We start from the raw sequence: 27019 nt of genomic DNA, 5'->3' as shown, positions 1-27019 counted from the left end.
CGTGATTTACTTCTGCCCTGTGGGTTCTTGCCTAGTACTGCCATTGAAGAGCCTGTTCAGCAGAGAGAACATCGTAGACCTAGGACAAGAGCCCAATCCAGAGTTAAGGACGTTGCTGAAGCAGAGACAGTGTATAGTCATTCTGATTCTGAGAGTGATTCTGTTCACTTTGATATACCTGAAGAGTCATTGGAGTTCACTACCAGAGTTGTTTCTGAAGGAAGACCAATTCATGACTCAGAGAGTACATTGATTACCCGAAACATACCTCAAGTTGAGTCAGAAAATTCATCTGTCGTCCTGGATCCGTTAAGAGATGATCCACCTGTTGAACAAAATTCAGTCAGTGATAGAGTGGAGAGAAGCTCACCTGTGATGCATCACATGGAACTGTGTACCTCCGAGGCTGAACCTGAAGCGAATAGCGAAGATGGATTAGCGAAAGCAACTTCAGAAAAAGAATTTAACACATAATGTGAGCTACCTGAATTGATTGAAGTGGTGAATGAAATCGAACCTGACGCACCTTTAAAGAACTCCACTTCTCATCTTGATTTACCCCCAGTCAGACATCTCATTGACTTTCCAACTGTGGGAGATGATGCTGGATTAATGGGTCCAAGACGTTCAAAAAGACAGAGTAGACCACCAGACAAGCTGCAGTATGCAAGGCTGGGAAATCCGTTGATTTCAGTCATTCAGTCTTTATTGCAGGGATTGAGTTCTGCACTTTCTGAGTCAGTGGAGGAATCAGATTATAATAAATACCACAATTCTGGACCCAATGCAGATTCACCAGTGTGATTTATCCACCCCCCAAGCACAGGGACGTGCTTTGATTCAGGAGGGGAAAGTGTCACCAAGGTTACCAAGGAGTAACAGAAAAAAAAAATATTATTATTAACATAATAGTATAATGATTGCAGAATTATTGAAGACTATTTAATAGAAGTAACATCATAAAAGAGGGGAAAATTATTAATTTCATACAAACGTATGTTTTCTGTTGGGTGTTATTGTGACCAATGGTAATGAGTTTTGAATGTGAGATGACTATGTGAGTCAATGTGAGCGTAGAGTGTGGCGCAGCGGAAAAATTGATTTCCGGGTTTTTCGCACGAGGTATGCGTGAAGTGAGAGGCAGCTCTCTCTCTCTCGTGCATGGATAGCATATGAACGCGGTGTCACGACGCTCCGGGAAACAGAGAAATAAAATAATCGTCTAGATGAATTCTGACGATGGATTGATGTGAGTAAAATGACACGATTTATTTCCTAGTAAGTTTTGAGTGATGTTGGTATTGTTATGAGAGTGAAACGGACATTCAGTTTGTTAATATAAAAGTGTATGGTGATATACATGTATTTGATTAGCATCAGAGTATTGCTAAAGTGTTTATGGAGTGTATTTTTGATTTAAAAAAGGGTAAAGAGAATGATTTAAATGGGATATGCTGTACCTGCACCACTCTGGAATTTTCTGTCAGTTTAATGATCTCCTTGGTAAGTCAAATTGCTTTGTAATTGTTGCAAATCAGACTGTTATTGTTGTATAAGAGAAAAATCAAGATAAATGAAGTCCGTGAGTGATTCATATGTATATAAAATGTGTTCAATTCTGTATTTGGTTAATAACAGTTAACGATGCTTGACCAGGACAGAAAAGTGGTTAATTATTAATCAGTGCATTATGTTAAGAAATAGTCACAAACCTTGTCGGTGAAAAGTATTCTTTATTTGAAAATTTCATTTACAATTGTTCAAGGCCTGTGTGAAATAGATAATTAATTTACTGTCATGGGTTAAAAATGTTTATTGTATATTGTTACAATGAAGATATTAATGATATCTCTGTGACCTTGTCTGTACAAAGTCAGGTTTTTTTTTGTTGTTGTCTTGTTCTGTCCTTTTGTGGGTTCGATTGGCGCCCTCTGTCTGATGAGATGCTGTGCTGGTGCCTGTGATTCTGGAATTGTCCCAGCCGTCCAGTGGTTCTGTGGAGGGTTTGGATTGGCGAGCCTCCCTTGAGTCGATTCTTAAAGTTTCCAGTTGAGGAAAGACAAGTCTTTGCAATGATTTGAACTGCGAATGGTAGGAGGAGAATAACCTTCTTTATTTTTCGTGTGTTTTTCTTGGATGGAAAACCTTTTCAGCGACTGATAAAGGACAACTATTTTTTTCCTATGAACTTTTGACGAACTCTTTTCACACTGAACATTTTGATTCTATACAATTGAAAAAATCTTTGTTTCATTGGAATGTGTATTGTGTATTTGGGTTTTTGAAACTTTTACTTATCCTTACCAAAGACATTGGACATTAAGTGAGAGTATTTAACTCTGATATAATTAAGGGAATACTGCAGTAAGTGTAGTGACCTGATTTTATTTTATTTTTTTTCTTTTGAAACCTAAAAGGAAACAACTGTGAGATTCATTATAGTTACATTTGGAAATTACAAATCTTTTATTTCATTTTATTTTATTTGTTTATCCATTGATGGAATCCATCTTTTAAATTCTCATGTTGAAAATACACAGTGTGTGTTCAAACGAGTGTTCACTGTTGTTGTTTTTGCATCTTTCTCAGTAGCAAACTTATTTCTTCTGAAACACTGGTCCATAGGTTAGACATCATAAGTATTTATTACTCTGCCATTTATTAGCCAGAGTGTAAGTGCTACACATGCGCGCAGGAGTTACCCCGCCCGGAAGCACAGTCGAAGCCCGCTCCCCGACAGAAGAGACCAGGGAAGGACCAGCGTTCCACGGGGGTCTGTTCTGCCGGGGGTCTGGCGATAGAGGGGGAGGGGAGTGGCGTAGTCGAGGGACGACACACGCTCCCTTCCACACCCTCAGAGACAGAGAGGAATGAGTGGGTTGACGCACTGGGACGCATATCTCTGAGCAGTTTGGCTTGGAAAACCTGCAAAGAGCTCATCGCATGCAGGGCGGAGGCCGCCTGTCCCGCCGCTCTATAGGAACGCGCCGCCATAGCAGACGAGAACCTACAGGCTTTGGATGGGTGCTTAGGAGGACCACGGGAGGAGGCACTCTGTGGACACAGCTGCATCGCAACAGAGCGCTCCACCGGGGGCATCCCAGTGTACCCACGGGCGGCCCCACCGTCGAGGGGAGGAAAGGCGGGGGAGGCTAGAGCGCGCTCTCGGGAGGACAAAGGAGCCTTCCAAGTGCGCGTCAGCTCCGCATGCAGCTAGGGGAAAAAAAAGGTATTGGGGTCGGCTGTGGCCTTGCGGCGGCAGCCTTGCCCAAAAACCAATTATCCATCCGTGAGAGATTGGGGCAGGGTTCCACTCTAACCCGATACTCACGGCGGCCCGAGATAGCATGGCCGTTAACTCGGGATCAGACACGGGCAACGCTGGCACTCCCGAGGGAGGCAACGCAGCCGCATCCTCATCTCCCGAGGAATCAAGCCCGCCTTGTGATGCTGCGATCGACATCGCATCATCCTCTGGAGCGCCGAACGAAACAGACGGTACCTGCGAAGAGGCAGACGGCTGAATCGAACTGGCGCTCGCTGGCTCTAACACTGGAGCGGGGGGTGTGGCCCGAGGAACTATCGTCGGGGCTTTGTTCCACACCGTCACCGTCAGATCACCCTGTCCGCGAGTCAAAGAGCTTCTCGTGGAAGAAGCAGATCGAGTAGCGGGGACGGGGACTCTCACTTTAGTCAGATCATTGAGTCTAGATCTCAGTGTATAGATGGTCATGTTCCCACAGAAAGAACATGAGTCATCCACGAACGCTGCTGCTGCATGCTGAATGCCCAGACATACAGAGCAGCGATCGTGACCATCAGAAGATGACATGAATCGACCGCACCCAGAAGAACACGGGCGAGACATCTTTAAAAAGACGTGCCACGTGCAGCTCTTTCAATGAGAGGAGAAAATTCACTCTTTCAGCGCTGAGGCGACCAGGGAGAAGCGCAAAGTCTGGCAGACCACTGCTCAGATCGCAGGCAATGCAGAATCTCCGCCGTCACACCAACACTGAAGAGGACGCTCGTCTCGAAGAGTCTTGAATCTGTGAGAATGGCTTTAGGAGTGAAGAGTTCTCTTGGCTCCAAAGCGAAAACATACTGCGGTTGCGTTCACTTCCTCCTTTTATACCCACTGCGTGGGGCGGAGATACGCTATGCAAATTCCGCAGCCCCAAGGCTTTTTCATGCCATTGGCTCGTTTTTAAATACTCGAAGAGGATTGGCTTTCTATGCGAAACCCCCATTCTCCGTCACTTCTGACGTAACTCGAAGTGACTACGAAAGGGAATTACAGTTTCCAGAATCTATATGTATATTGAAATTGCCAAGCACCAAGATGGATGAGTACATAGGACTGACAGATGCGAGTAATTCAGAAAATTCCTTAATAAAAAAACAGAACACATTTTTGGAGACCGATAAACAAGTAATAACAGAAGTGGTGACCCACCAGTGAATTTCAAGCCTAGATATTCAAATGATGTATAATCCTGCACAGGCACCGATACAACCCTATAGCTGGAGCGGAAGACCACAGCAAGGCCACCTCTTCGGCCAGTTAACCGTGGCTTAGCAACAAACTCATAGCCAGGAGGAGTAGCTTCATTCATTGTAATAAGTTCATTTGGTATCTGCCAAGTTTCAATCAAACAAAATAAATCAATACCAGCATCAGTCATGACATCATTAATAAAAGGTGCTTTGTTGTTAAGAGACCTCACATTAAACAAGCCAAACTGTGCATTTCTAGAGGCAGGGTAGCCCAGAGAGTCTTTTTTCAGTGTTATGGAGTGTACGTTTTCAAAGTCAACAGTTCGCCCCGCAATAGGCGATGTCTCTCTACAAACTCCACAGTGAATCGATGTTGTTAGAGTGGTGGTAGCGAGTAAACTTCCGACCAGAGCCCCTATTTAAATATTTGGGACAACGCGGCAATCCAAGATGTTGGTGTGCACGGTGAACATCTGGAATTTTATAGACTTTGTTCCCGAGGTAGTGTAGATAAGTTGATGAGTATCTTAATGCCATGCCAGAGTCATAGAAGAGCCCATGCGTATAATTAGGCTCTCCGTAGCATAAGTATGCTGGCCAATAGACAAGAAACCAGGACAGCGTCACGATTGTTAAATGCACTAGGATAGGATATGTGTTGAACACCATTTAGCTCAGTCCAAACAAGTGTACCAAAACACCACAGAAAATGGTCATGCACTCAGACCCAACCTCTGTAAACTTAACACGTTAGCCAACAGGGCAACCACTTTGCACTCTGAGGGACAAGCAACGGAGGTGGCAAATCCCTCAGATAGCAACAAACAGTTCAAATAGGCACAAACTCTCTCACAAAGCAAAGCAAGCAGAGACTTACCAACGAACGTTATTAGTGGATCAGTTCTGAGAGGGCTCGCATAAAGCAGAACAGGGAAAAGGGGGCGTGACAGCTACACATCAGTTTGGCAAACACTTAGCAGTCTTGACCAGTCCAAACAATCTAAGCAGATGAGTGAAATAATTCCACGTTTAGGTATCAGTCAGTAAGCATAGTACGTTAGGTCTCCTCCCCGGGTGTAGCGCTGGCTAGAGGGAAACACTTGCAATCTTTAATGAGCCAAACTGAGTCAGACAATCCAAGGAGATGAATGAATTAATTCCACGTTTTAGTAGCAGTCAATATGCGTAGTAGGTCTCCTGTCCAGGTTCAGTAATCCAGCACGAAATAAGCAAACAAGCCTCCAGGGCAACAGGACTCAGTCCTGCGCTGGCTACGGTGATGTGATGCTGTGATGCTATCACAGATCCGGTAATGTTTAAAATAGCGCACGGAACATAAAACAAAACATAAAACAAATATGTTGTGAACAAACAAACAAAAACAAACAAAAAAATCCGGAGAGAAGCGGCAGCCAAACTCGTTCACTCGGGACCCGGAAGTGACAAAAGGATGTCTTTCCACAAGGGAATTGGCCATGGGGCTGCTGTAAGCAGCTGAATCAACTTGGGGAACCACAGTTGGGTCCGCCAGAGAGGGGTCACCATAAGGACAGTACACCTGTCTTCTCTGATCCATTTGATGACCTGAAGGTGGAGCGCTACTGGGGGAAAGGCATAAAGGGGAAAGCTTGGCCATTAGTGGGCCAGTGCATCCATGTTCTTTGTAAAGAATATTGGGCAATGAGAGTTGCCTTTGGAGGAGAAGAAGTCGACCTTTGCCTTGTGGAAGATACTCCAGATTGGTTTAATGTCTGCTCCCTGATTCAGTCTGCCCAGCACATGCACCACTCTCAGAGAGAAAAGTTTGCATTGTGACCATAATAGGAGTCGGGCTAGTCTATAAAGAGGCCGTGACCTGAGTCCACCATGGTGGTGTTTGTAGAACACTACAGCCATGTTTTCTGACCAGACTAAGATGTGATGTACTATTAGGTCTGGTAGGAAGGTTTTGAGGGCCAGAAAAACCACCATTATTTCCAGGCAGTTGATATGCAGCCACTTTTCTGTGCTCAAACAGGAGCCGGAAGTCGGTCTGCCCTTGCACAAACCTCCCCAACCTGTGTCGGAAGCTTCCGTCGTGACCACCTTTTTTCTCGAGACCAGCCCAATACTCACTCCAATCTGATAATGATTGGGGTCCTTTCGAGGGGCCAGGGCTGTGATGCAGCCATGGTCCACCTTGACATGGAGGCGACTGAACGAAATGGAGTGCCGCTGAACAGTCATGGGTTAGCCACACCCTCATTTGGGCGGAGTCTAGAACTGCTCCCAGGAAAGAGATTTTCTGGCTGGGAGACATTTTGGCTGGAGTCCAATGCATTTCATATGGCTGAGGAGCACAAATCTTAAAAAAATTAACTCTTCCTCTGACTGGGTCAGGATGAGCCAGTTGTCGAAGTAACTGGGGATACGCATCCCCTTCTGTCTCATGTGGGAAAGTGCTGCATCCATGCACTTTATAAAAGTGCATGGTGCCAGAGACACTTTAAAAGGTAGGACCGTATAATGGTAGGCCATCCCTTCGAATACGAATCTCAAAACAGTCTGCAACGGGGGACTATTTGGATATGAATGTATACATTTTTTAGATCCACTGAAGAAGAAAAAACAATACCCTCGGCATACTTGTGAGAGGATTCGTTCAATGTTAGCATCTTGAACAGCTGTCTCACGAGGACACGATTCAAATGTCTGATATGGGCCTGAGGCCGCTATCCTTCTTGAGAACGAGAAAGTAGCAGCTGTACAAGCCTGACTAGCTGTGGGGAGGAGGAACTGTCTCTACAGCTCGTTTCACCAGAAAAATCATTAATTGGCGCGGAGGACGTGTGCTACGTTGCTCCTGACCGAAGTGTGGACTATGCCCCAGAAGTGGGGTGGTCTTTGAGCAAATTGAAGCAAGTAACCTTGTATCACCATGTTTAGCACCCATTCTGACAGGCAGGGGATGGCTTTCTATGCACTGGGACTTGGTGGCTATGGGCTGAATCAGTTTAGACGGCAGCTCGTCATGATGGGGGGGGGGGGGAGCTGAGAGAAATATTTTTATCACAGAGAGAAAACAGAAAGTAGCTGCTTTGTCCGATGAAGCTTCTTTCACAGGGTCTTGGCTGCTTTTGCTAAACACCAGATGGCGCTGTTTTTGACACTCTCAAAGCTTTGAAACTATTCCCGGAACAATCAGGGGAAAGCCTCTGTGCTTCATGATGCTTCATTTGCCCATCCCTAGTGCTCAGATTGCCACTCTGTTGTGGCTGTGCAGTAGGCACTGCACTTTTTGAATTAGAGGCTTCAGAATTCAGAGAAAAATTTGTTTTCCTTAAAAAGAAACGTTTTGAAAGGGAACTAGATAAGCCTAAAACAGGAATGGGGAAAAAATACAGCAAAATCTATAACTTGAAAAGATCAAAAACTATCAAGATGATAAATACAGGACAAGATTATCAAGGCAAGGCACACAACAAACCAGCAAAGAAAAGAGGGAAAATGGCAGAAGAGGACCAGGTCAACACAATTAGTGAAACAAGGACTAAAAATGGGGGCATGATAACGGAAAACAAGGAGGTGGGACAAGAGAAGCACATGGCAAACACAAACAAAGGCAAAGCCATGTGCTGACACAAAACACAAACAGAGACATGAAACAATGACAACACAGACAAGGCTGCTAGGGCAGACCCCTGACACCATGGAATAGAAATAGAAGAACTCTACATTAAATAAATATATACAAATATAATCTGGACATAAAAAAAAAAAATCTGATACCAGCCTTAAATAAGAGATCTTTGAGATCCAAAATGTCAAGTCATTATGTCGGAGTTGATAAAAATGTTGAGCCAAAAAAAAAAAAAAAAAACACTATATAACTAGTTCATAAATACATAAATCCACAATGAATCATACTTCTTCAAAAATCCACAATGAGTCATACTTATTAGAGCATGTCCACAAAATTATAATTTTACATACATACTTAAATGAGAGGCAAACAGGCCACTCACACTCCGATTCTTCACCCTTGAAGTACCCGATAAGGCGTATGTCTTCATCCATTCGCTCAAAAGCACGTTGTTCCATGGGGTTACTGATCAACTCCACTGGGTCCTCCAGTAGCTAAAGAATGAGGTGACACACACAGAGAAGGGAAGAAAGGTAATGTGTCAAATGTTAGTATATTCCATTGAGCCACAGTATTCACAAGCCTAAAGTTTGTGTTTAATATTCCTGCAATAATATCCAAAAATTACAATAATGCTGATCCAGAACATGAATCTTATTTTTATAAATATGTGATGTTAATGAAGAATTCAGATAGACTCTGCTAAGATATCATAAAATCAACTACAGTCAGAGATCTGACCAGCAAATTTCACTCACATCCAGCACAAATTCAACCAGTGTATCTGCAGAGAGCTCTCCATCAAACTCGATCACTCTTTCATCCTTAAAAACATAAATGCTTCCTTCTTCCTCCAGACCTAATGAACAAAGATCACATTTCAGTCAGGACCTAACCTCAAAGATACCAATATTGAATAGGTAAGAAAATTTGGTAACACTTCCTTTTACAGTACAGTACTTAAGTGTACTTACAGTGTACTTACCTAGAATGTACTGGCTAATATAAGGTAAGAATGTGGGTTAGGGGTAGGTTTAGGGTTAGTTTCAGGGTTAGGACCTAGTTATTACCCAGGCCAGTAATTGCAATTACTACAATAAGAACATAGTATGTACATGGGTAACAGAACTGTGAAAGGAAGTGTTACTGGAAATTTTAAATCTACAAAGCAATGTTGTTATTAGCACAGTAATTCAAAACAAATCTTCTTACCAAGCTTTTTGGCAACTTTAGCATCTTTATGTGAGTCTACCATTCCAAAACCAATATCCTTGTCTTTGAGAACCTGAGCAGCAAGCTAGTGATGCATGGAAGAGACACATCAGTACATTTATTTAATGTTTTTTTTTTTAATTCAGAAGTAAAGGGAAACCAGTTTGCCAGTTTTTACATACACCTTTAGTCTGTAATAGCAATTCAGTCGGGGGCAACATTTCCACAGTATAGTTAAGAAGGAATCTTAAATCTGGATCAGTTTTGTAGATTGTGATGGCTGATATTTGCATACCAAAAGCAGTGGTTCTCAAATCCAGTCCTCAGGACCCACTGCTCTGCACATTTTGTATATCCCTCTTATCTGACACACTCAGTTCAATTCATAGAGTCTATCCTAACGAGCTGAGGATCTGAATCAGGTGTGTTAAATAAGGGAGACATACACAAGCTGTGTCCTAATGTGAAGGCTGCATCCTCTGAAGGCCGTATTTGAAGGCCAGTTGGCCGTATTTGAAGGCCGATTGCGTCACAACAGCGCGACGAACACTGTCCCAATTCTAAGGCTGCACCCTCCGAAGGTCGCATTTGAAGGCCGATTGTGTCACCGCGGCACGATGAAGGCTGTCCCAATTCAGTTCTGCATCCTCTGAAGGCCGTATTCGAAGGCCGGTTGCATCATCGCGGCGCGACAAATGCTACCCTGATTCAAAAAAGATGCCAAATTCACCCTTTATTTCCCCGTGAAAGAGAGGATACATAAACGGATCCTATGCGGTCTATCCCACCTACAGTTTATTCTAACATTGCGCTGGTGACGACAGCATTTTTTTAAAGGGCAGTCGAGAGTTCAATGGTGGATGGAAAATTCACATTTAAACGTAAAAGTATTGTTTTCATTAGTTAAATAGCCAGAGAAACCAGAGTTAAAAGCCAAACGTTTTTTTTTTCTTCTTTTTCATCAACTCATTCGTCACCATTGCGTGACTTCATTTGTCTTGTGGAAACACAAAAATGAAAAAATACATTTCTATACATTATTATTTTAAATGTGTAAGTAAAATAAAATTCATGGCTCTGGACATTGTTTATTTTTGTAATGGTATCTGAGTGTTTGCAAGGTTGATACATTTAAACTGTAGGATTGCCTACTTTAGTGTAGTTCAATGTAAAATAATGCGTAGTGTTGCTGTCCTGTGAGGGGGAGAAGTGGGCTACTTTACATTTACGTGAATACTTAATGAAGAAGGCTATGAAGTTCCTACATTCCCCCACTGGTTATTTTGAAAATTAAAGTAACAAAATGTAGGTCTATTGTCACAATATTAACTAATTGTTGCTAACTAGGCCTACAGCTGCGTCCCATTTCAAAGTGCGCATCTGAAGCACTCGGACTGGTCTACGGAGAATTGTTCTTGTCGCCAACTTTGACTGATAGCTGCCGATGACGAGTGGGAGTAACGTTACCTTGCACTGGACTTTTTATATTCAACTGGTTTTAAATATTCAAATAGGGTTGACAACCTGTATAAATATATTCACCATGGTCTATTTCTTTATACAATAAAAAACACTAGCCTGCGAAATCGAATCAAGGTAGCATATGATATAAATGAACATTTGAATATAGGCCTAGGTTGTGCCTATGTAGACTACGCTATGTTTTTTTATTTTTTTTATTTTCATATTTCATTACATTGTTTACATAAGTTCACACCCAACACTTTAACAGTTTAAAGTGTAATCTGGCCATTCAAGTACGAATAGGTACGCAGTAAACCAGCTCTGGCCATGGTCTTGGCTAAGCAGAAAATAACCTACATGAGTCGGCAACGTTGGGGCTGAAATATCCTCCCATGCAGTGGCGTATGGGTAAACACCTATGGTAGCCTCAGATTTCTGATTGAAAAAAAAAAAATTACCTGAATTTCGTTTTGTATTAATTTAATCTTAATTTCAAATAAATGTTTTATCAACCAATTGCCTGGATTTAATAAATAAGAAGTAAATAGACCTACCTGTAGAAGACGATTGATAAGAAACGAGGTTCAGGCGCGTGAACTGGAGCTCGTCTCATAAATTAACGAAACTCAGCATATAAGGTAGGCGTAGGCTACTCACCTCACATGTCTACTTTTAAACAGAACAATTCAAAACGAAAGAAAACAGACTACAGACTGCTCTCTGCTTATGTAATCCTTATGAAATGTGCATTTCTCTCTGGCGTGTTTACTAGGCCTAATGAAGCTCGCGAGTCAGCATCGTCAACTTCATTCGACAAAGAAAACGTCTCAGGTTACGTATGTAACCCTGGTTCCCTGAGAGGGAACGAGAGCTGCGTTAGAACGCGGTGGGAATGCTCTGCGTGATTGCGTCGTGAAGCATCTGTACAATCAGTCCAATGAGAGAGTAGGACGTCATGTGACGTCATAGACCAGGAAACTATATAGCACCCTTGAAATCAGACCGCGGCAGCTTCTGAAAAGGCCTGAAGCAAGTCGATCAGGGCATGCAGGAAGTATGGCAGGCGAACGCAGCTCTCGTTCCCTCTCAAGGAACCAGGATTACATACGTAACCTGAGATGTTCCCTTTCAAGGGAACCTCAAGCTGCGTTAGAACGCGGTGGGAACCCCATAGCCACTACGCCATGTTGAGAAATGAAGCGAGCAACCTAGCCCCAGGAGTGGAGAGGTATAGGTCATAAAATCTGACAAATGTATGCGGTGAGGACCAACCTGCCACATTACAAACATCCTGAAGGGAAACACTCGAAATTAAAGCCTTAGAGGCAGCCATACTCCTCGTAGAATGGGCGCGGACATCCATAGGTGGGGGACGTCCGGCCGCCTTATAAGCAATAGAGATAGCCTCAACTATCCATTTACTCATTACTTGTCTCAATGCCGGGCAACCTTTCTTAGTTCAACCAAAGCAGACAAATAATTGCTCTGATTTACGCCACAGGGCAGCTCTGTGAACGTAGGCATCCAATGCCCTAACTGGACATAACAGATTGAGACTTTTCTGAACATATTAAAAGGTGGAGGACAGAAGGACTGCAGCACAATAGGACCCATCACATTAGTAGGGACTTTAGGAATATAACCCGGCCTAGGGTATAAAAATGCTTTAACCATACTCATGTGCGAATTCCAAACATGAAGGAGCGACCGACAGAGCTTGCAGATCTCCAATTCTCTTAATAGAAGAAATAGCGAGAAGAAACAAAGCCTTTAAAGTGAGGAACTTTTCTGAAACCTCTTCGATAGGCTCGAAGGGAGCCAAAGCCAGACCCTCGAGTACAATGGCCAGGTCCCAAGCCGGTGCTCTGGAGTGCAAGGCAGGCCTCAGCCTAAATGTTCCATGGAGAAAAGGAGTTATTAGAGGATCTCTCCCAAGAGAAGAAGCCTCCGCAGGGGATCTAAAGGCAGATATAGCCACAACATACACCTTCAAGGTGGAGGGAGATAATCCAGCAGAGAAACGGTCCTGAAGGAAATCGAGAACTGTACCAACCGGGCAGTTAACAGGATTTAAAGCACATTCTCCACACCATGCAGAGAACAATTTTCATTTCAAATACTACAGTGGAGGGAGCTCTGGATTGAAGGATTGTCTCCATGACCTCGGTCGAGAGACCAGCACTTACGAGCTGGGCCCCCTCAGAGGCCAAGCCCATAGTTTCCACAACTCGGGGCGAGGGTGAAATATCGTGCCCCCCGCCTGGGAAAGCAGATCCCTCCTGACCGGAATGTCCATCGGAGAGCCGTCCAAGAGGCACACTGTGTCCGCAAACCAAATTCTGGTCGGCCAGTGCGAGGCTACTAATAACAGATGAGCCCCTTCCTGGAGAACCCTTTCCAGAACTCCCAGGATTGATATCGGGGGAAAAGCATGCAGGTAGCCGCACCATCGCATCCAGTCCGAGAGGAGCTGGCTGCGTGAGAGAGAACCATAGTGAACAATGAGTTGTCTCCCGAGTTGCAAAAAGATCGACCTGAGCTTGACCGAAATTCTCCCATAGGAGCTCCACCACCTCAGGGTAAAGTCTCCACTCCCCGGGCCTCTGTCTCGACAGAATATCGGCCCCCACATTCTGACACCCTGGAATATATTGTATATTGTCGAATATATATCCTGAGTGACAACAATTTCCCCTGGGCCCATAGGAAGATCTGCCGAACCAACTTGTATAATACTCTGGACCTCAGACCCCCATGATGGTTGATGTAAGAGACCACCGATGTGTTGCCCGTGCAGACAAGAACATGATGGCCTCTCAGGTCTGGCCGGAAGTATTTGAGAGCCCAAAATACTGCCATCATTTCTAGTTGGTTTATATGCCATGACTGTTGATGATCCTGCCATAGACCTGTCACCGAACGGCCACTCATGACCGCCCCCCAGCCTGTAAGGGAAGCATCAGCCGATAGCGTGACGCTTCAACAAGGAACCCCCAAAACTGGGCCCTGGGCGAGGAACCAAGGTATCTTCCACATGACCAAGGCACGTAGGCATTGCCGCGTGACCTTGATCGTGCGAAATTGGTTTCCCCTCAGAGAAAACCCCTTGGTTCTGAGCCACCACTGCAGGGGTGTCTCATGTGCAGAAGGCCAAAAGCGATTACGTTGGACGCAGCTGCCATGAGCCCCAACAGTCTCTGAAACTGTTTCACAGTGAGTGACTGGCCTATTTTCACATTCTTTACAGCTGTGAGGATCACAGAAATACCTGCTGGAGACAATCATGCTTGCATAGTTATTGAATCCCACACTACCCCTAGATAAGTGGTCCTCTGTACAGGGAGGAGCACACTTTTCTTGGCGTTTAGCCGTAAACCCAACTTTTTCATGTGTGACATCAACATCAAGGACCTCATGGAAGGACCCGATATTGGTAAGCTTCGCCCCGAAAGCAAACCTCAGGAACCTCCTGTGATGAGGATGGATGGATATGTGAAAATGAGCGTCCTTCAAGTCTATTGTGACAAACCAGTCTTCGGACTGAATCTGTGACACGATCTGTTTGAGTGTAAGCATCCTGAACTTGAGCTTTTGAACTCTGCTGTTTAGCTGACGCAGATCTAGAATAGGACGTAACCCCCCATCTTTCTTGGGAATGATGAAGTATCGGCTGTAAAACCCTGACTCTCTGCTGGTAGGAGGAACCCTTTCTATAGCCCCTTTTTGCAGAAGTGTCATCACTTCCTGTTCCATAACCCGAGCCTGCTCAGGGACCACCATGGTGGGAAGGACCCCTAGAAATCTGGGCGGACGAGAACCGAACTGAATTCTGTAACCCTTTTCTATAACATGCAGGACCCACTGAGAAATATCTGTCAGTAGTTTCCACGCTGCCATGAATTCCACTAAGGGGACCAGTCTCTCGAGACTGGCCTCGGGATTTGGTTGAACGGACACTTCAGCGCCCTGAAACGGCGAACCGGCAGGGAATAACCGAACTGACCATTCTATGACCCTCCTCGGAGGACCGTACGGGGACGCTGACACCTCAGTGCCCTGAAACGGCGAACCGGCAGGGAACAACCGATGTGGCAGAGCTGTGATACTCCTCAGAGAATAGCCCCCCAGAAGCCATACCTCCCCGGAGAGGACCACCCTCAGAAGTCTGACCCCCTGCGAGTCAGGACTTCTTCTTACTCCAGACTTTCTTAGAGATGACAGTCCTCAGATCTTGCCTACCCCTAGCTGACCTGGATTGCGACTGCCACCCAGGTTCCCCAGATTTTGGAGGAGCCCGGGAGGCGACGCTTTGCCTTTGGCGCTGTGCTGTGAGGAGCTAGTACTCGGCTGAGGCTGCTCTTACCAGTGGCACAGTCCGAGCAAGCCAAAACAAAACTGTGGATGTCACGAGCCATCAATGGCCACCAGAATCGTTGCTTGACCAAAAAACTGGTGCGATTGACTTCAGGATGACAAGCTACACTAGAGTAATGACCCCACCGGATGACGTAGGACCGAAACTCTTCTGGCACAAATAAACGATTCAGTGGGCAATCGGGCGGAGGCGTTACCCCTTCTAAGGTCTTCATGACCTTCGATTCAACCTCCCATCTGAGAGTGATGAGACACTAATGTCTCAGGTAAAATACACTCGGGAGTAACCGGGCGTTCGGATAGGTCAAAAATACGAGATAAAGAATCGGGTTTGATGTTTTTAGAACCCGGGCGGTACGAGAGAGAAAAGTCAAAACATCCGAAAAAAAGTGCCCACCGAGCCTGCCTAGAGTTGAGTCTTTGGGGGTTCTGATATATTCTAGGTTCTTAGGATCGGTCCAAACGATAAAAGGTACCCCTGACCCTTCTAACCAGTGACGCCATTCCTCCAGTGCCAACTTGACTGCCAACAACTCTCTATTACCAATGTCATAATTACGTTCGGCAGGTGATAAACGATGAGAAAGAAACGCGCAATGATGCATCCTGTCATCTGAAGGAGAGCGTTGGGAAAGAACTGCTCCTACCCCCACCTCTGAAGCGTCGACCTCCACCACGAACTGATGTGATGAATCAGGGGCAACGAGGATGGGAGCCGAACTGAAGCGGCTCTTGAGTTTGGTAAATGCAGCCTCAGCTGCATCAGACCACCTGAACATCGTTCTGGGGGAGGTCAAGGCCGTCAGAGGCGAGGCTAGTTGGCTGAAGTTGCGAATAAAACGCCTATAAAAATTGGCAAAACCCAGAAACCTCTGTAGGGCCTTACGGGAATCTGGACTAGGCCAATCCATCACAGCCTTAACCCTGTCAGGATCCATATGCATTCCCTCAGATGAGACGATGTACCCTAGAAAAGGAACAGACTGTGCATGAAAAACGCATTTCTCCGCCTTGACAAAAAGTCCATTCTCTAACAACCTCTGAAGCACTCGTCTGACGTGCTGAACGTGTTCCTGGAGAGAAGATGAAAAAATCAAAATGTCATCCAGGTAGACATAAATGAATTGGTCAACCATATCTCTCAGCACGTCATTGACGAGTGCCTGGAAGACCGCTGGGGAGTTGGACAAACCGAAAGGCACGACCAAATATTCAAAGTGCCCCCTAGGGGTTTTGAACGCGGTCTTCCATTCATCGCCCTTCCTTATGCGGACCAAATGATAAGCGTTACGTAAGTCCAATTTTGTGAAAAATAGATGCTCCCTGCAACCGCTCGAAGGCTGAAGACATCAACGGCAAAGGATAAGTATTCTTTACTGTGATGTTGTTCAACCCCCGGTAATCAATACACGCAGAGATCCATCCTTCTTTCCCACAAAAAAGAACACCGCCCCCTCAGGAGATGAGGAAGGTCTAATGAATTTGGAAGCTAGTGAATCAGAAATATATTTCTCCATAGCCTCTCTCTCTGGAACAGAAAGTGAATACAACTTGCCTTTAGGCAGAGACTGACCTGGCACTAAGTCTATAGCACAGTCATAGGGACGATGAGGAGGAAGAGAAGCAGCCCGAGACTTACTGAACACTTCCTTCAGATCCTGGTACTCCTCAGGCACGTTAGACAAATTCACCGCCTCCTCCTGAAACACAGACACAGGAACAGACGAACACGCAGATACAAGACATGACTCATGACACGCATTACTCCACATGGAAACAGAATTTTGACCCCAATCGACTCTGGGATTGTGTTGCAGTAACCATGGGTGACCCAGCACCATGGGTGCCAGTGGGGAGTCCATTAGGAGAAATGTTATTGTTTCAGTGTGGTTGCCAGATGTTATGAGTGTGATGGGTTCAGTAGTGTGAGAAATATGGGGAAGTTGTTGTCCATTGAGAGCATTGACCGAAATCGTGTGAGTCTGGAGATGGGAAGATGAAGACGTTGAGCCAGTCCAGATTTCAAAAAATTACCTTCCGCTCCCGAATCCACCAAAGCCTTAGTGTCGTGCGTGTGAGTCGCCCACCTTAGTCTTACCGGAAGGAGAGTGGATGATGATGGTGATGATGAGGTCTTCCCAGCGGCGATCCCACCCAATAGTAGCCTCATTGTTACTACCGGGCTTGATCTTTTACCGGGCAGGCGAAGATGAAGTGGCCCGCCTTCCCACAGTATAAGCAAAGTCCCTGGGATCTTCGATCTTCCCCCCGTTCCCTCTCCTCCCGGGAAAGCCGAGCTCTGCCCACCTGCATGGGTTCAGGATCGGAAACTGGGCTGACCGTGTCCAGACTGTCGACGCGCAGGGTCTCCATGCGCGAAATGGGTTCCTCTGCTGAAAACGGCCCATGCGATCCAGTCGTGCGTCCACTTTTAATGCCAGTTCGATCAGTCCATTAAGGCTAGTGGGAAGGTCCAGCATATATATCTCTCTCTGGACACGATCATCATCAGCCAACCCATGCAGGAAACGGTCCCACTGTGCCTCCTCGTTCCAACGGCACTCTGCAGCCAGGGTGCGGAACTGAATGGAATACTCCGACACCGAGCCGTTACCTTGGCGGAGATCAGCGAGTAGTCTGGCTGCCTCCCTACCCGCTACCGCCCAATCAAACACTCGTTTCATCTCCTCAGAGAGTGCCAGGAATGAGGCGCAGCATGGGTCTTGGTTCTCCCACACCGCTGTTCCCCAAAGAGCCACTCTCCCAGACAACAGGGTGAGAACGAAGGCCACCTTGGTCTGTTCCTGGCTGAACGTAAGTGGCTGTAACGAGAAATGCATTGAACACGAGTCAAAAAGGCTCTACAATACTCTGGTTCACCTGCATAGCCCTCTGGCGTCAGAAGACGAGGTTCACGTTGCTGGGGCGGCTCCGGTGGAATGGGTCGAACAGGCGGTGTGGGTTGCGCAGTGGGAAATCGGAGTTGTTGAAATTGTTGGGTGAGCTCGGACACCTGTGTCATGAGCGCCTGAATCGCTCGACCTGAATTGGCGATGCTCTCCTCTTGGGTATCCATCCTTGAACTGCTTTGGGCGACGAATTCGTCCCAAGTCGTGGTCTCTGCTACATCCATAAGATGGTCAGATCGTTCTGTAACGGATCACAGAGACGGATGTAAATGCAAAAGACTCTATTGATTTGTACACAGACACGATGGTCAGACACAAAACACAGGTAGAAACTCCACAGGTGAGGTCGAGCGATCAGTGATGGATGGAGGGGTGACACAGGGACCTCAGTGAGCGACTGGTGAATATCCGTGATGACCCAGTGAAGTGCTTGGAATCCAGTGCAGGTGAAGAATCCAGACGAGACGAAATACACAAGGAATCCATGATCCAACACGAACACGATCCAACACGAACACACCGGGGAAAACCAGAACGATCTGACAACATGAGACACCAGTTACTGAGCTTATAAAGGGACAAACGGATTGAAACCAGCTGGCGCTGCTGATCAGCAGTGATGACCACGCCCACAGACACACACACACAAACAACAGCACGCGAGACGAGAGACAGTGAATTCATGAACCGTGACAACATGCCGTGACAACATGCTGTTTAAACGAAAATATTGATGATATTGAGAAATATTGCTTATAAAAATCAAGTGAAAAATAAGCAACCTTTTATGCACACATTATTATTCTTAGTAGTAGTATTTTTTAATTAATGGAGACGTAGTTCAATCTATTGTACAGTAGCCTAATATAATTATTTCTGTCGTTTTCTTTAAGTTAAACCAAAATTTTATTTTGACGGGTTGCCGTGAAGACCTTTGAGTTTCTGTGCGTGTATGATTTAATGATTGTTTTTCTCAAATGAAACGGTAAAATGCTCATGAAGTGACTCTCGGAGATGAATGGAATTATGAATCATGTCATCATATCGTGAGGCAGCAGAGACTGAAAACAGCGTGAGCGTCACTCGTGCTTCAGTGTGTGTGTGTGTGTGCGTGTGTGTGCGTGTGTGTGTGTGTGTGTGAGATGTAGAGATTCTGACCGGACAATCATTAACTAGTTTCATGTGGCCAGCAAGTAAATGGCTAACAAAGGGGCTTTTTAGCACATTCCTACGACACATGTGTTTTAATTCAAACTGGACGTTTATGGCCTTAAGACTCCGGAGTGTCTGGGGTTAATTGACTTTATGTGTGCAAAAGGCCCTTTAATGATCGTGATAACATTGCGATGTGGCACTATTTAGTTGGGACTCTTATTATGAACTCTGTAGGGAGTTACCGGAAGAGCTGCTCACTCTTCCGTTTAGTGTGCGACGACAGATTGCATCAGCCGCTGCTAGTGATCAGGTTCACGGTAATCACAAACAGCTGAAGACGGGTTTTCAGAATAATTATTGCCTTCCAAGTGGATGCCTTGTGTTCGTGTGCGTCCTATAAAGAGTGAGTGTTGTTCCGTAATGTTTGCTAATTGATGCTCGTTAGTAATGACGCAGTTAACAGCTGTTCTGACGATGTTCATTAATCTGTCGATCTTCCAAGTATAGAGTTATAATGTTTATACTGTTATGGTGAATAATATAGATAAATAGTAAAGTAAATATGATGGAAGATGTTATAATCAGTGTTTATGTATTATTGTATCATTGTTATGAGGGGAGCAGCCTATAGTCAGTATGTGGATGATGATTTGTAATGTTGCTATTATTGAGTATTGCTTCTGTGTGTTGCAGAGAAACCACACAATCGCATACAAGCATCTACATCCTTTATTACGAGCATGCCAAACATGTTTATGCCAGCCAATGGTGATTCAGCCCATTTATGACCCAAACCCACGTCAGTTGAAGCAGGGCTTGCTGACTGTAATCAAGATCTCCATTAAGTGTACTTAACCTGCTCACATCGTGTTAGTGTCCACCAAGCCTTCCATGTGCAACAGCAATCATCTTCATGCTTAAATACAAATAAGGAACTCCATACCATCTGGTGAAAGCTCTCATCAATCTACTGCACTATCGATCTCAAGTTCCATAGCTGTTAAAGTTTATGTAAAGGCTGTCTCCTCCTCTCATGCTAATCCTGCATACCAGTGAGAATAAATCCATTCAAACTGACCCTTCACTCTGTGGTGTTCTGACCAACACACCTGGTTCACTGCGATCTAACTAGCCCTAGCAGCTTCAAGTAGTTCTTTGCTACATTTTGTGATCCTTCGAGCCGGATCGCAGCTGTGCTGGGAGCATGCAACAGAGTGATGAAGCAGTGTGGGCCCATCCACTTGGCCCAGGCGGCAGTTAAGGCAGCCATCATATTTGAAAGATTATGAGGTCAGTGTAGCGCGACCGAAGATACATGACTCACATGTCAGCCCGCTACCTCACGCGCCGACAAGGGAAGAGTGGAGTTCACAGTCTCATGTAAAGTGGGGTAGACTCCCCAATGCACGGGATGATTATTCAACAAACTCTGGGGAGAGCATTAACAACATGAGCCTTGGATGGCCACATGCCCCTATGCCCTACATGGAGGATGAACCGAGAAGTTTACACAGGGAGAGCATGCTGTATGATTTAGCCTCACCTCATGATAATAGAAGGAAATCGTGTGAGTCAGCGGCCTCAGCCAGAGTTCTAGGAGCAGAGCAGCGGGATCCATCCTCAGAGCGATGGCCAGTGCCACCCCTCCCATTACCAGGTGACTCATTAACGTTAGAGGAAGAGGAGTATGATGAAGTACTCAACCCTCAACCTAAACGAGGTCCTGAACAGCACTACGTCCAGTCTTACACCCAGGGGCCAGAACCCTACATGGCCATGTCCCAGCCGCAGCCCAGAATGTATCACACAGAGGCGGGATCTCCGACTCAGTACCCAGCCAGGCCTGGTACAAACCAACCTTTCCCTGCTCGAGGCAGACAGTTCCCGCCAGCATCGGTGACTCTAGGAGGAGGAGAGTACAGGGGGCCAGCACCAAGAATTCCTTTCTTCGTCCATAAGGATCCAATGGAGTTCTCTCGGCTTAAACTAGCCTTAGCAAACCTGCTACCCACTGACGCTACAGAGCTTTTCAAGTATCAGATACTGTTGATCACGTGAAACTTGAAGAGGCCTGTCTTATTGCCGACTCCTTCATTAACTCACCTAGGCCATACACCGACACCATGGCAGCCCTGACCGAGAAGTTCGGCCAGCCGCACCATGTGGCTTTGCAGAGGATCGCTGCAGTGATGGATTCGTCTGAGATCAAAAGAGGAGATGTAGCTGCCTTTGAGAAGTTCTCTCTGCATGTACAGTCACTCGTGGTTATGCTACAGACACTCTGTCCAGATGGAGAAGTGGAGCTGAGATGTGGCTCACATGTGGCACGACTCCTCACCAAGCTTCCGATGGAGATGAGAGCGAACTTCAGACGCCAGATGTTCCATCGTCCCGGACATACCCATACACTGCTCGACCTGGCGGAATGGCTCCAATACGAGTCGTGGTGTCAGGGTTACGACAACCCTTCAGACATCCGTATCCAAGGGCTGTCAGGACCTCGAGCCGAGAAGCGACGGAGCAAGCCAGTAGCTACGGTGCTGCACGGAGCGGAGAGCTATACGTCAAACCGAGGATTGAGACAGGAGGGACAGAGCTCATCTAAGCCAAAATGGAAGAGCAAATCAAAGCCCTACTGTCCATACTGTGAGGACACAGAGCACTTCTTGAATAGGTGTCCAGCCATTCAGCGACTCACAAAAGATGAGGTCATTGAGTGGATCCGAGTGAATAAGAGATGTTGGAGATGCGGGAGAGCACATCAGGCAGCTCAATGCGACCTCAAGAAACTCTGTGAGGTGTGTCAAGGGAAGCATCTGCGGGTCTTGCATGACGCCAATGCACGCCCCAAGGCTGAGCTACCAAAGGCGGAAAGTTGTCTGGTGAGCACTAGCACTGAAGTCCTCTACCTGGACAGACCATCGGCCCACTCTCGTGTACTACTGAAAGTCGTCAGAGTTCTCCTGCGCAACAAGGACAGGACATTAGACACTTACACAGTTTTGGACGATGGTTCTGAGCGCACAATGCTCCTCCCCGAGGCCGTCAATAAGTTGGGTTTGGAGAAGAAACCTGAGGACCTGGCTCTCCGCACTATCAGGCAGGAAGTTCAAACTCCGAAGGGAGCTGCTGTCTCATTTAAAATATCATCCTCTACCAATCCTAAGCGAACCTTCCGGATAGTGGAGGCCTTCACCTCTCAACGCTTGGGTCTAGCAGACCACTCCTACCCCATCGCAAGCTTGAAGAGGAAGTACAAGCACCTGGCGGATCTTCCCCTCGAGGCATTCAATCACGTTAAGCCGCTCGTGTTAATTGGCGGTGACTAGCATCGCCGCCAATTAACACGATTATGTGAATGCTTGACTCTCTTTAGTCAAGCATTCACATAATGCTTACCTTCTAGTCCTCTGTTATGCCATACGGAACCGTTTGCCACTGAAACTGCTTAACACACCAGTGGGGCTCGACAGCATTTTAGACAAATGGGTCGGCGTGTATGGTTGGGTTGCGGAGAGTTCAGGTTACGGAGAGTTTGTGAGTTATAACGGAAATCATTATGAACATCAGCTATGCTAATTATTTCCCATCTGCCTTTCTGCTGTTATCTCGGGACGCTTGTCCCGAGAAAAATGGCGTTCGTCAGGTCCAGTTTTGTGTCCAGCCTCTCACGGGGATTTCGGATGCCCCAACGCCTGTGATGAGACGACTCAACGCCTGTGAAGAGACGACTCAACGCCTGCGATATGTTATGGCGCCGTTTGATTCATAAACAATATTTATATTTAATATTTATATTTAAACAATATGAATGTAAGCCAGAGGAGAACTGGCCCCCGACTGAGCCTGGGTTCTCCCAAGGTTTTTTCTCCATCCAATCTGATGGAGTTTGGTTCCTTGCCACTGTCGCCTTGCTTTTGGCTTGCTTTGAGCTTGCTCAGTTGGGGTTATTTAGTGTTTAACAATGTTGTTGATCTGTGTTGTGCTACTTTCATGTTATCACTGTGAAGCTGCTTTGATACAATCTGTATTGTGAAAAGCGCTATATAAATAAATGTGACTTGACTTGAATTGACTACCCCCATCTACTCAACCCTATCGAGCCAGTGAAAATGGGCCCTCCTGGAGGTCCGGCAGCCATTTGCACGAGACTGGGATGGACTCTTCAAGGACCAGCACACCTTACACAGTGGGCACCAAGCACCCAGCAGTGTTTCTTCATTAGTGTCTCACCCCAGACGATGGAGTTGATGCAGAACGTGGAGAAGCTTTGGAAGATGGACACACAGCCATACCAGAGCGTTAAACTGGCAATGCGGTCGAAGCAGGACAAGGAAGCAGTGGAGCTCCTAGAGGTCAAGACAAGGCGAGTACAGGTCGCAGGAGTCCACAGATATGCCACACCTCTACTACGGAAGCGAGATATCCCCCCTCTCCAAGCTCCTATGGAAGCTGTGGTACCCAGCCTCAGAAGTTTGAAGAGACGCTTGGCCCGGGACCCTCAACGAGCCGATGAGTATTGTGCTGCGATCCACAAGCTGGTGGAGACAGGAGCAGTCAAGAAGATTGACCAAAGGGAAACCTCAACCAAAGATAAGTCATGGTATATACCCCACCATTTAGTGAGCCACAACGGTAAGAGTCGTTTGGTGTTTAACTGCTCCTTCCAATTCCGAGGTCGTAGCCTCAATGACACCCTCCTTTCCGGACCGACATTGGGAGCCTCTCTCCTGGGCGTTTTACTGCGCTTCAGAGAACGTCCAGTAGCAGTCAGTGGTGACATCAGAAGCATGTTCCACCAGGTACAGCTTTTACCCGAAGATCGGTCGCTCCTCAGGTTTATCTGGAGGGACATGAAGAGGGAAAACCCCCCTGATGTCTTCGAGTGGCAGGTCTTACCATTTGGCACTGCGTGTTCACCGTGTTGGGCCACCTTCGCTCTCCAAAGACACGCGAGAGATCATGGGGGTCCAGGAGACCAAGTCAGGCATTCAGTGGAGCACTGTTTCTACGTAGACAACTGTCTCCAGAGTGTGGACACGGCAGAGGAAGGTAAGGAGCTCGTGGACCGGCTCAGGGAAGTGCTGGCATCTGGAGGGTTTGAGATCCGGCAGTGGGCCTGCAACCTACCTGATGTCCTCAGGCACCTACCTGCAGAGGTGAGGTCCGATAGCATGGAGCGATGGCTTTTGCATGATGAACTCGGACTTTCAGAACCAGCCCTCGGACTCAGCTGGCATTGGGAGACAGACACCTTAGGCTACAAGAGCCGACCTCTGGAGTATGGGCCACTTACCATGAGGAATATTTACAAGGTGCTCGCCCGGCAATATGATCCCTTAGGATTCATTGCACCTTACACGACCCGCGCAAAGATGATCGTACAGAGCATGTGGGACAAACCGCGTGACTGGGATGACCCACTAATCCCTCAAGATCTGCAGAAGGCATGGAAGGAGTGGGAATCAGAGTTACACCTACTGCCACGTGTCTCATTACCTCGACACTATGCTTCGTCTCAAACCGATCAGATGGTTGCTTCCAGACAGATCCACGTGTTCAGTGACGCCTCTGAAAGGGCCTACGGAGCAGTCTCTTATCTGAGGACAGAGGATACTGAAGGACAGGTTCACCTGGCATTCCTGGCGGCTAGATCCAGGGTAGCACCCCGGCGACAGCATTCAATTCCGCGCCTGGAGCTCTGTGGTGCCTTGACCGCTGCCCAACTGGCGAAGACACTCGAGAGAGAGCTGACCTTGAAGACAGATCAGACAATCCTTTGGAGTGATTCGACAACAATGTTAACCTGGTTGCAGTCGGAGTCATGTCGCTTCAAGGTTTTCGTGGGTACTCGAGTCTCCGAGATCCAGGAACTGACAGGAGGAAGTACCTGGCGCTATGTTGATTCTGCGCAGAACCCAGCGGATGATGTGACACGTGGGAAAACCCTGGCAGAATTGACTATCCCTAACCGCTGGAGCCAAGGGCCATCCTTCCTTCACAAGGGACCTGCTGAATGGCCACCCTCACCTGGAAAGGCACCAGAAGAGGATATCACAGAGTACAAGAAGTCTGCTTCGTGTGGGGTGATATCTAAAGCAGACAGACAGAAGACCCACCTTGGCCAGTCATACGAGTCCTGGAAGGATATGGTTGAGTCTGTAGCGCAGGAGGAACATGGGGCGGCGGACCGAGATGAGCCCTTGGTAGCGGCTGACTACCGGCAGGCAGAGATGACTATCTTCCGGAGAGTTCAGGCTGAGTGCTTTCCGGAGGAGTTGCGTCACCTAAAGGCAGGGAAAGCAGTCCTTCGAAGTAGTCATCTCCTAACCCTGTCCCCGGAGCTGGACCCCGATGAAGGAATCATACGAGTAGGAGGAAGACTCCGACGTGCTGAATGGTTGGACCCTGCATTCAAACATCCTGTTGTCCTGGACCCCTTGCATCCAGCGACAAAACTCCTTATAAAGGACTACGATGCTCGTCTTTGTCATCCGGGTCCTGAGCGAGTATTCGCTGAGATGCGCCGGGTCTTCTGGATTCTCCGTGGTAGGGAGGCAGTTCGGAGGGTGCAACAACAGTGCAAGGAGTGTCGAAGATGGAAGTCTAAGCCGTTGGTCCCGAGGATGGCCGACCTACCAGTGGCACGTCTACGCTTATACAAACCGCCGTTCTACTCCACTGGCGTCGACTGCTTCGGGCCTTTCCAGGTCAAAATAGGACGATGCTCGGAGAAGAGATGGGGCATTATCTATAAGTGTCTTACCACCAGGGCGGTGCATCTAGACTTGCTGCACAGTATGGATGCTGACTCGTTCCTGATGAGTCTCAGGCGGTTCATTGCTCGAAGAGGCACTCCAGCTGAACTTTATTCCGACCAGGGTACTAACTTCAAGGCAGGAGAGAAGGAGCTCAGTGAGTCTTTTAACAACATGTCATCTGATCTCCAAAGGCTCCTATCCAAGCAGAAGATTGACTTCCACTTTAATCCACCTGCAGCTCCTCACTTTGGGGGGACCTGGGAGAGGGAGATCAAGTCACTTAAGGCTGCCCTGTATACGGTCTTAGGAGTTCAGCCTATCTTTGAGGAGGTACTACATACTACCTTACTGGAGGTAGAGGCAATACTGAATACCAAACCTTTGGGCTATACCTCATCCTATACCTCATCCAGCGTTGACGACTTGGACGCCGTGACTCCTAATGTCCTCTTGATGGGGCGGCTTGATGGGGCGCTACCTCCAGTTGTCTATCCTAAGAGTGAGGGACTAAGCCGGCGGAGATGGCGACACTGCCAAGTGATAGCAGATCACTTCTGGGCAAGGTAGTGTTGTCACGGTACCAAAATTTCAGTATTCGGTACCGATACCAGTTAAAATTCACGGTTCTCGGTACCAATTTCGGTACCAAAGCTTAGTTTAAATTTACATATATTTAAGTGTTTATCAAGGTTACAAGTATGGAAACTGTACATTTGTATTATAAACACTTTAGAAAAAGATTAGATAAAATGACCTAAAATAAACAATAGTATACACTAACACATTTTTAAAGTTGTTTGTAAAGTTTTAATCCATTATTTATTTAATGCACAATGAATTAAGTGAACAAACATGAACAATCAGGTGTTTGTAATAAATAACATTTTCAAACATTAATTAATGTTGTAAAAATATATTGTTCACTCAATGTGTTGATAACTAAGTAATGTTTATGAATGGTATCTTTGTAGCATTACCATAAAACATGTTTTATTTGACTTGACTGTCCTTTTATTAATCTAAAA

The 27019-nt window shown here is 46.4% G+C and overlaps 1 protein-coding gene across 2 annotated transcripts in view; it reads right to left on the bottom strand.

Annotated features, from left to right (window-relative positions):
* The window catches only part of LOC120473606 (calsequestrin-2), a 160719-nt gene that overhangs the window by 71099 nt on the left and 62601 nt on the right, over window positions 1–27019 (bottom strand). For both annotated transcript variants that reach the window (XM_089132251.1, XM_089132252.1), the window contains exons 2-4: window positions 9332–9416; window positions 8878–8978; window positions 8502–8613 (exon numbers count right to left, since the gene is read on the bottom strand). In XM_089132251.1, the coding sequence (XP_088988377.1) occupies window positions 8502–8613; window positions 8878–8978; window positions 9332–9416 (298 nt within the window). The remainder of the gene's footprint in view (window positions 1–8501; window positions 8614–8877; window positions 8979–9331; window positions 9417–27019) is intronic.

This window comes from Pimephales promelas, chromosome 6, assembly GCF_988280905.1.
Source record: "Pimephales promelas chromosome 6, fPimPro1.hap1.1, whole genome shotgun sequence".
In the NCBI taxonomy this organism is placed as follows: domain Eukaryota; kingdom Metazoa; phylum Chordata; class Actinopteri; order Cypriniformes; family Leuciscidae; genus Pimephales; species Pimephales promelas.
The sequence above is the reverse complement of the archived record's forward strand: the minus strand, read 5'-3'. Positions and strand labels throughout refer to the sequence as shown.